General features: G+C 41.2%; 2 protein-coding genes across 3 annotated transcripts in view; one reads left to right on the plus strand and one right to left on the minus strand.

The window, feature by feature from the left end:
- Positions 1-10,183, minus strand: part of FAM3C (FAM3 metabolism regulating signaling molecule C) — a 52,641-nt gene that overhangs the window by 41,641 nt on the left and 817 nt on the right. The gene's annotated exons all lie outside the window — the stretch shown is intronic.
- LOC117796730 (basic proline-rich protein-like) overlaps positions 452-10,183 on the plus strand; it is a 10,740-nt gene continuing 1,008 nt past the window's right edge. Inside the window, exons 1-3 of the mRNA XM_034645875.1 lie at positions 452-520; positions 938-1,012; positions 9,907-10,172. Coding sequence (XP_034501766.1) covers positions 452-520; positions 938-1,012; positions 9,907-10,172 — 410 coding nt within the window. The remainder of the gene's footprint in view (positions 521-937; positions 1,013-9,906; positions 10,173-10,183) is intronic.

Genomic DNA, 10,183 nt, shown 5'->3' on the forward strand with positions numbered 1-10,183 from the left:
TCTTAGGATGGCACTGAAAAACAAAGAAAATCATTACATACAATCATCTCAAGGAGAAAAAAAGCAGAAATTTAGTGGAATATACTTGGCATAAACCTCAGGCTGAACCCCCAACAACCAAGCATGGATAAAACAGTTTCATGGAAAATTAACACAACAGTAAAAGGGTTAAAAGTCCTCAGCTAGAAATTCACAGCTCTTTAATCCAGAAGAGGTGAAAAAAAATTATAGTTTTTCTGACACACTCATTAAAAAGGTAGAGATATAGAAATTAGAGCTCTTTACCAAAACCAGAATACTGGTGGTAGGAAAAGCACTTTTAGGATAGACTAGAAAAGGAACAAAACCAAAAACACGTGATAGTATCTTTGCTCCCCAAGAGTGTAGTGTAAGTCAAAACAATAAGTTTCAGTGTTTTCAATCAATGCTCAAACCCAGTCAGGTTGCTAACATGAAGGGCACAATCATCCGAGAGTCTGCTGCAAGGAGGGCCACCACGGTGCCGCTGGGCAACGGAACAGTAAGTACGTGACCCAGACTACAGAAGACAGCCCACGTTGGATCTCAGACTCACATCCTGAATTTCTTTGAATACCCTGTCATTTAAACATTTCCTTGAACCCAACTACCTACTTTGCTCTGATTTGGTCATGTTTTATTAAAATCAGGCCTGAATCAACAGGCCTCAACGTAGAATCAATCAACTTGAGGACAACAGATAAAAACACAGGTCAAGTGATACTTTCATTCTCTCCTTGAGAAGTATACTTGAGTTACAACAGGTGAATGACAAGAACACCATGCTATATCAACAAAATAAGCCATAAAAACAATTATTTACCAGGAGGGGAAAAGTCTTGCCAACTAAAATAAACTAGGTACTAATGCATTCAACAGTGCTTTTCGTACACATTCTTATTTTATGTAATCTTCCCAGCAGCCCCGTAGGTATAGTGGGTGTTTCGATGACAGTAGAGATGAGGTCAAGGAATTTGTCTCAAGTCATACGAAGGTAAGTGAGAAGCTGATAGTACAAATACACTTCCCTCTTACCTCAGCAGCTCACTGCCATAACTCTAATAGAAGCCACTTGCTGACAAAATTCCATGCCAATCAATGTGACTTTTGCAAATTGCTCTGGGAATTGCTAACCTCTGCTTCCAACTAGCCACTCCAGAGATTGACAGTTTGTCAAAACGATTGAGCACAGGTATGAGAACACCCCTCCAAGACAGAAAGGATAGAAGAAAACGAAGCATACAAAAACAGCCACTGATGGATTCAGTATTAACAAACGACAATCAACTAAACCACAACAAAGCACTGTAAGTCATTCTCCTCAAATATAAGGAAACCATCACTTAATTCAATCCAATGTTAACTCGGCACTGGTCAAATGGCAATGTCACATGCATCACGTGAGCGAAGTTCAGATGACTGCAATACTCATGAGAACTAGGGCTTTTCACAAGGACGGAGAAAAACAAAGTGCAAGCAGACAGATTTAAGTACATTTAGGCCCTGTGATGGCTAATTTTATGTGTTGACTGGGCCATGGAACACCCAGATATCTGTTTAAACGTTATTATGGGATTGTCTGTGAGGGTGTTTCTAGATGAGCTTAACATCTGAGTGAAGCAGTTGGCTCTCCCCAAAATGAATGGACCTCATCCGATCAGAGACCTGAACAGAACCAAAAAAAATCTGAGTAAGGGAAAATGCGCTCTCTCTACCCACACAGTCTTCCACCCAGAACAGCATCTTCAGCGCCCTTTGAATCGGGACTGAAACTTACACACTGGCTGACGGTTCTCTGGTTGGAGGAACAATGTCACTGGCTCCCCTACCTGCCTGGGACTTCTCAGCCTCCACAACCGCAAGAGCCAATTCCTTATGATTATCCATCAATCTCAGATATCTTATCTCCTGTCAGTTCAGGATCTCTAGAGAACCCAGACTAATAACAGGCTTCCTTGAAATCGGAAGGTAAGAGATCACATTTTCAGTCCTACAGCAGTTAGAGGGCAATGAGTGAACACTGACAACAACAGGATTCTACACCTAAGGGTCATGAGGGTGAGTTATTCTCATGTAGTTTACAAACAAAAGTATGGTGCTAAAAACAATTTGCAAAAAATACCTACAATTATGTGAACAAAACGGAGCAAATGTTGGCAAACTTTTTCTGTGGAAGGACAGATGGTAAATATTTTAGGTTTTGGGGCCCATACATACGGTCCCCATAGCAACCACTCTGCTCTGCAGTTGTACCTGGAAAGCAGCCAGAGACAATATGGAAACGAATGGGCCCAGCTGTGTTATAATAAAACTTTATATATGAACACTGAAATTTGAATTTCATCAAGTTTTCATGTTACCAAATATTACCTTTCCTTTGATTTTTCTTCCCACTTAAAAACATAAAAACCTATCTTGGCTCATGAGCTACAGAGACCCATGGGTCGTAATTTGACAACCCGAGACAGAGAAATCAAAAATAAAATTTTAACTAAAAAAAGCTTCTAAAATAGACCATGCTCTAATATTCCAACATTTCTTGCAGGGTTATTTGCAGGACACAAGTTCCACGAGGCTTCCATTGGTCCTCTTGTAAGTACTACCACAGATGTAGGACAGATCGAACCACCCTAAATTCTGTGTTCTGTATGTGTTCATCATACATTTTCATGCTCAGCTGCTCTCCATGAAAGAAGCATACACTCCTCAAGGAACAACATAATGGATTCTCTTCAAAAGGAAGGGAAAAAATCCTGTCCTTCATATAAATGAAGCAATCCGTCTACAGCAGACAGGCATAATCTAGACTTTGGCGTGTTTTCCAAAGCAATCCCAGCAGGTATAAAGAAATGGATAAAAATTAATGTTATTACACCCATTTCATTAACTGTAAAATTATGCTGGTGAGGAGAAACTGATACCACTGTTTTCTTTACATAGATATTTAAAAGTGATTATTTTTGTGATAGGTTTAAAGGAGGGATTATGTGTATCCAATGTTTGATCAACTTGTGAAATTACAAATTTGAAACTTTCAAAAATCTGTACTTAAAACAACAACAACAACAACAACAAAAAACTATCACTATAGTAACTGCAGACCTCTATCAAGTACCCTGTCTCACTGCAGACTCACCCTCGCCAGGTTGGATACTTTTTTGAAATAACAAAATGAAGAGGGGTGAGGGGCGCCTGGGTGGTTCAGTCGTTAAGCGTCTGCCTTCGGCTCAGGGCGTGATCCCAGCGTTCTGGGATCAAGCCCCACATCAGGCTCCTCTGCTGGAAGCCTGCTTCTTCTTCTCCCACTCCCCCTGCCTCGGTTCCCTCTCTCGCTGGCTCTCTGTCAAATAAATAAAATCTTAAAAAAAAAAAAAAAAGAAAAAAATTATCCCAAGTTTTTAAAGGACCAACTAACCTTCTTTTGACTAGAAGAAAAAAGGAACAAAAAATCAACATACTGTTTCTCTGGGAATGGAGAGAGGAGTCTGCATGGATTCCATAATGTCAAGAACAACCACTTTTTTCACATCATCACTGAGGAAAACATGACTGTAACTACTCCTTCTGCAAAGTGGCTTTCAATGAGGTGAGACTGTAAAGCAACAGACTGAAAACTTAATGGCTCAATAGAACCAATGAATAAGTCTTTTAGAATAGAATTTTATTTTTTTTCATTTTTAAAAAAGATTTTATTTATTTGAGATAGCAAGCACGAGAGGGGGGAGGGTCAGAGGGAGATGCAGACTCCCCACTGAGCAGGGAGCAGGATGGGGGACTTGATCCTGGGACTCCAGGATCATGACCTGAGCCAAAGGCAGACGCTTAACCGACTGAGCCACCCAGGTGCCCCTAGAATAGAATTTTAATTTCCTATTGAAAACTTTGGGAAGAGAGGGATATAGATAATCTATGCCTAGATTTCTTATGGTATTTGAACTATAAATGGCTTTTCTTATTTTGTCATATTTAAATTATCTTAAAAAGAGGATTAGTATCTAATTATAGCTGAGAAACAAAGAGAATTAAAAGGATACTATGAAAAAGCACAAATGAGACAGAAAGTGTTTCTAACTCCCCTCTAGAATGCTAATCAAAGTCTAATATGAAGCATACTGGGACTGTTCCAGGTGAATTCTGCTCTCCTCCACAGTCTACCATAAATACCTGTACCTTGTTTTTGTTTGGCTCTCCTGGCAGGCAATGGACCTGATCTACAGCAGCTAGATAAAACGCCTTTCTTCTAAGAATGAAATACGACAACGTCTAACTGTACCATCAGCCTGTCTCTCCGCTTAAAAAAGCGAAGGTCCCCAGCCAAGTGAAATCATGCACGTGCCTCTCCTAGACCAACCTCACCCCGAGGACTCAACGGAGGGAGAAGTAAGCACACCTGGCAGGCCACCCACGCTACATCGTAAGAGCAAACGTGTTTCAACACGATTCATCTCAACGTTACGAATTCCACAGTACAACTCCTTCGACCAGTGTCAATCAGCTAGAGATCTCAAGTTCTCACCGCTTCACAACTTTGAGGTATCAGGTTTCGGAAATAGTTCAGTTGATCTACAAGCTTTTTAGCCACGTTTTCTGTAACTACTTCAGGTGATTAAAAACTAAATGAACACGTGTTCTGCTTCCCCTCTCAAATCTAACAGGGCTAACCAAGCTTCTCCTGACAAAAATATTTCATTTTCTAAGATGAGACCACTGAAGGAAGCACCATAAGCAGGTGGGTCTGCTCTTCGCGGAGTTTTCATTAGTGGAGAAAGATCTGTTCGAAGCCCCGGGCATTCTGTCACTCAGTACCTGATGTGCCACTAAGGCACTTCTGGAGTTGGCAGCCAGAGTTCAGGTTTACTCAGACACAAATTGCTGTTTACCATGATTATTACCACGATATCCTGTAACCACACAAGATAGGACAGTGGGTGGCTGGTATACGTGTGTACTATCAGCTCCAGGCATTAATGAGGGGTAGGGACTCTCTAGCAGAAAAAGGGTGGTAAGAAAGATAGAAATCAAATGATCGAGCCACACATGATGTCAGTGTGACATTATGTGAACTGTAATTTCAAAATGGAAATCGCTAAAGTACAAAGAAACTAGAAAAAAGACTTCTGAACTGAACTATCAACACAGAAATGACTGGAAATGGATAGGATGAAAATGATAGGGGGCCGAATTAGAGTGCATTACACCCTTCCATCCAGCTACCTTGCATTTTAAAACAAGTCATCAGTATAATCTTCATTACAAATAAATGTCAGGTAAGGACACCTTACATTAAATTGTATTGTAAACAAATACTTTACATGGTAAAAGATCTGATGAAATGCTACACTGTAATTCTCGTATCTCATAGCTTCTGTGACTCCTAATAATCATTCACCTTAAGAGGGGCCTGTGGTTCCTGGGGCATCTGAGATGATTTTATTGATTCTAAGGCACATACTACTTCCCTCATTATAACATGTCTTAAACTGGGATGAGGTTTAACCACATTTTTCCCCCATAGTAGTATATAAAATAATGGTGCACCTTATAAATATCAGATTCAGTGAAACAGCATATCTGATTCTTTGAAGCCCTAACTACAACGTAACCCACAGCAGGGACACCACGATTATTGGTGGGCTTTTTAAAAGGCAAATTCCTGGGGCGCCTGGGTGGCACAGCGGTTAAGCGCCTGCCTTCGGCTCAGGGCGTGATCCCGGCGTTGTAGGATCGGGCCCCACGTCAGGCTCCTCTGCTGTGAGCCTGCTTCTTCCTCTCCCACTACCCCTGCTTGTGTTCCCTCTCTCGCTGGCTGTCTCTATCTCTGTCAAATAAATAAACAAAATCTTTAAAAAAATAAAAAATAAAATAAAATAAAATGCAAATTCCTGAGCCCAGAATCCCTAGGAGGATTAAAACTCCTGAATGTTTAATAAGCTCCACAGGTGGTTCTCACTCTCACTCAGATCTGAGAACTTCAGATCTACAGTACAGCAATCCAAACACACAGAGAACTTTGGAGATGGGAGGGGGGTGAGGCAGATGTAGGCCAAAAAAGCCCAAAGGTAAAACTCATAAACAAGAATTTCATTCTTTCCTTAACAATGAATGGAAATCAGCCTGACTCTGGGCCAGGTCTCCTGTTGGGGTGAGGAGGGAAAGGTGGGCAGTGAATAAATCTGGAGACAATGTACTGAGGAACAGAGCAAAGAGAACCCTTGTTTGCAATGGTTACAACAGTATTAGATTCAAAATTACCCAAGTGTTTTCTTGCAGTTTTTCCTCACCTACCAAAGCAAAATTACGCTTAAAAAGCTATAATTCATTGGGGCGCCTGGGTGGCACAGCGGTTAAGCGTCTGCCTTCGGCTCAGGGCGTGATCCCGGCGTTGTGGGTTCGAGCCCCATCAGGCTCCTCTGCTATGAGCCTGCTTCTTCCTCTCCCACTCCCCCTGCTTGTGTACCCTCTCTCGCTGGCTGTCTCTATCTCTGTCGAATAAATAAATAAAATCTTTAAAAAAAAAAAAAAAAAAAAAAAAAAAAAAGCTATAATTCAGTGGAAGAAACTAAATGGTGATCAGATTTCTGTAACGGAGAGCACCAACATGTCAAAAACAGAAAACAAAATGACATTTAGTTGTGCCAGCTCCTTCAGAGTTCTACAACTGTGGATTAAATAGCCGTAATATAAACCCCTTAATCGTACACTGTACCGTCCAGGAAAAGACAGACAGACAGACAGAAGTAGATATCATTGAGAACAATGGCAAAAATAAAACTAAACACATTTTAACTGTAAGAAGTCCCACCTATGTAGGGTAAAGAAGTGTCCAGTTCACAAACTGCAACAGCAAAAAAGATTAGAGAAAGGCACAAATTTCCGTACAGAATAACTACCTTCATCTCCCAGAAGTATTTTACACTGTACCAGATGAGAAGTTACAAGTTCCTATTCTGAACGAATGTTCAAGAATTCCCCTACAGAGCTACTCCACTAAGACTGTCTTCAAATAGTCTGTAGAATTTAACTGAACCAGAGCAGACGTGATGCTGTCAGTCAAACCCTTCCCGTGAAGAAATGGAGGAGCAGAGCTGTTCCGTCTGCCCTGGATGGCACACCATTTCTATCACAGAGGCTGAAAGAGGGTTAGCAGCCATTTGGAAAGAACAGGTAGTAAGAAGCTTCTAGTGTAAGATTTTTCTGAACCAAGGAAGAAATTCGTCTTTGTTAATCACAGGTCCTTCAAGACACATTTACTTAGCAGCAGATGCTGAATGGTACTGACAGTATACCTGATAACACACTGTGCCTTAGGCTGTGTAGAACTGATGGTGAAACCAATCCAAGAACTGACTCGCTGCTATAGATGTCCCCATAACTTTTTCTCCCTGGCATACAAAAACTCACCAGGTGCCATCATGGATGAATGACTGAACAAAATGTGGAACGCATCCATATGTGGACTACATTCAGTCACAAAGTGAATGAAGTACTCTTACACGCTGTCCTATGGATGAACCTCTGAAACATCATGCTAAGCCAAAAAAACCTAGACATAAAGATCACATCTTGTAGGACTCCATTCATAAGAAATATCCAGAACAGGTAAATCCACAGGGAAAGAAGTAAGCAGACTAGTGGTTGCCAGGGGCTCAAGGGAAGGGGGAGGAATTGTTTAATGGACAGGAGGTTTCCTTCTGGAAAGATGAAAGTGTTTTAGAACGAAACAGAGGTGATGCCTGCACACCGTGAATGTACTAATGCCACTGAGTTGTACACTTGAACATGGTAAATTTCACGTTAAATAAATTTAATTTCTTAAAGAAGGAAATCGGAAAAAAACTCACCAGAGTAAAAGTGGAAAAATCATGAAGAGTAGATGAAAAAATTAATTGGATTAGAAATAAGGGAAATGTAAGTCATCTTAGAATAGCTTCAATCAAGTGGAAGAGGCCAATGAAAAAGAGAATGAAAGAATACCAGTGGGGTAAGCAGTGGAAACTTAGAAGAACTGGAACACTCAATTTTCTACTCTGAGAGAAACTCAACTGCTTGTTTTCAGGAGCTGAATAAAAGTCACAAAACCTCTTAAAGTTTAAACATCTTAGGAATCTTACTCAATCTCCCCAAATTAAGAAAATAAGGCACTGCATGGAATTAAATAATTTGGTTCATGCACTCATAAAACAACTAAATGCAGAACAATGGCTTAAAATCCAGATATGTGATCCTAAGGAGAGGAATCCTTCTGGACTAAGCACAAAACAAATGTTTGCTTCTGTACTAAGCTCTGAGCTACCTAGATTTTTGTGAGACCTAGGGCCAAAATTTGTTGGTTCTTGGGTCTTGCACCTTTCAGCTTTAAGAAATGGGTATAAAAATGAGAAAAGACAAAGATGCACTGCCTCAAAGAAAATAGGTTTGTGAAGGCCCAGGCTATCTTATTCATAGTATCCGTGATACCTAAAATAACTGGTACATACGAGGCACTTCAATATTTCCAAATGAATATAAAAATCTTTGAACACTGACATTCACCATTTAAGATCCAAAATCTGCAGTTAAAAAAAAAAAAAAAATGATGACCCAAAACCGAGACTACCACTTTTTGCCATTCAACAATCTCTTAGTCCTTTGCCCCCCTCTCCAATTACCTTTCCTTGTTAATGTATCTTCATTAATTATGAAAGATTAGTCAGTTACCAACACTTAAGGTAGCAATCCAAATTTAGTAACTGTAATAAAATATTAAGTTTATTTTGAAAGCTACTTTAACCCAGTGGTGCTCAGTGTTACCTTGACTCTCTTTTGTAATACAAGTTTCCTACCATGGGGATTTTGGAGGATGGCAGCCTGTGTCCTTTTCAAAAAGCCTCATTTGTGTTTGATTCTAAGAGATTCCAGGTTGAGAATCACTGCATCGGACTCTTTTTGTTTCTCACTATCAAGAAATGCTAGTCTTCAGAGAGCTGAGAAAACATTACATGGAATTTGTGAAACAAAGCTTCTAACACCTGTATAAAAGGGGAGGGGGTGGTAACTTCAGGAAACAGCTAGAGACCTCAAGAAACTGGCAGCATTTATTTAGAAAGGTACAATTAATGATATGACCCAAACTGACCCCGACTCTGCCAATTTCTCGTAGAAGAGCATAAGCTCTTAACTTTATTTTCTAAGTTAAATGGAGATCTCCTTGTACTCCATAATGCACTGTATGAATATTAGCAATGTTTCCAAAAACTTGGTAAATCTGACAGTATACCACTAACCCCACAACGTAGTCAAGGGTCCAAGGAGTCTGGCCTCTACTGTCACCATTAACCTTTACTTAACCTCTAGAGGAGTTCCCATTTCCATCTGTAAAAATAAGAAAGATAGATGAAAGGACTTACTCTTTGACTTGTGAGAAATAAATGTGCAATGAAAGCATATAGCACAGTGCCCAGTAAGCAATCTAATATTACCTAGTATCGTATCTCGTACCCATATATTTCTGACTAAAGAAAACAAAAACAAAAGGTTCTGTCGATTAGACAGCAGCTCTGTATTACATGAAACTTAAGTGGGGGTGGGGGAAAGATGATGAAATACAGCTGGTAGATCTCAACCTCAAATCATCAATTTGTCATTTATATTGTTTAGTTCTAGGGTCACTAACCGTGGTACACAACAGAGAATTCTGAAGACAGTAGCAAAAAAAAAAAAAAAAAAAAAGGTAAGAAAAAGAAAGAAGGAACAGCACATTCATCAATGACACCGGGCACCAATGAGCTGGATAAATTTTAAAAATAAGAAGTACCTCCAGTTTAGGAGACGCTAAAACTTTACAAGGGAGCCAAGACGGCCCTCCGCAGAGTCCAAATGGAACATTCAGTTTCACCCTCGCCTCTTTAGAGCACTGGGCCCGGGTTTCCGACGGCGACCCGGGCCCCAGCTAGGCACGCACCCAGGTGCAGCCCGGGGCTGGGGCGCCGAGCCGAGCGCCAGGTGCAGGCGCTGCCCCGCCCTCCGCGGACCCGGGCCGGGAGTCGCGGAGCTGGGGATGCACCGCCGGGACGGCGGCCCGAACCCCCGCCAACCGCGCTCCGGGGGCCGGTCCTGCCCGCGCCCTGCCCCCTCCCCGGGATGCGCCACGACGACGCGGGCGCGCCCCGGGGCCCGCCCCCAGCCA

This window comes from Ailuropoda melanoleuca, chromosome 1 (assembly GCF_002007445.2).
Source record: "Ailuropoda melanoleuca isolate Jingjing chromosome 1, ASM200744v2, whole genome shotgun sequence".
NCBI lineage: Eukaryota > Metazoa > Chordata > Mammalia > Carnivora > Ursidae > Ailuropoda > Ailuropoda melanoleuca.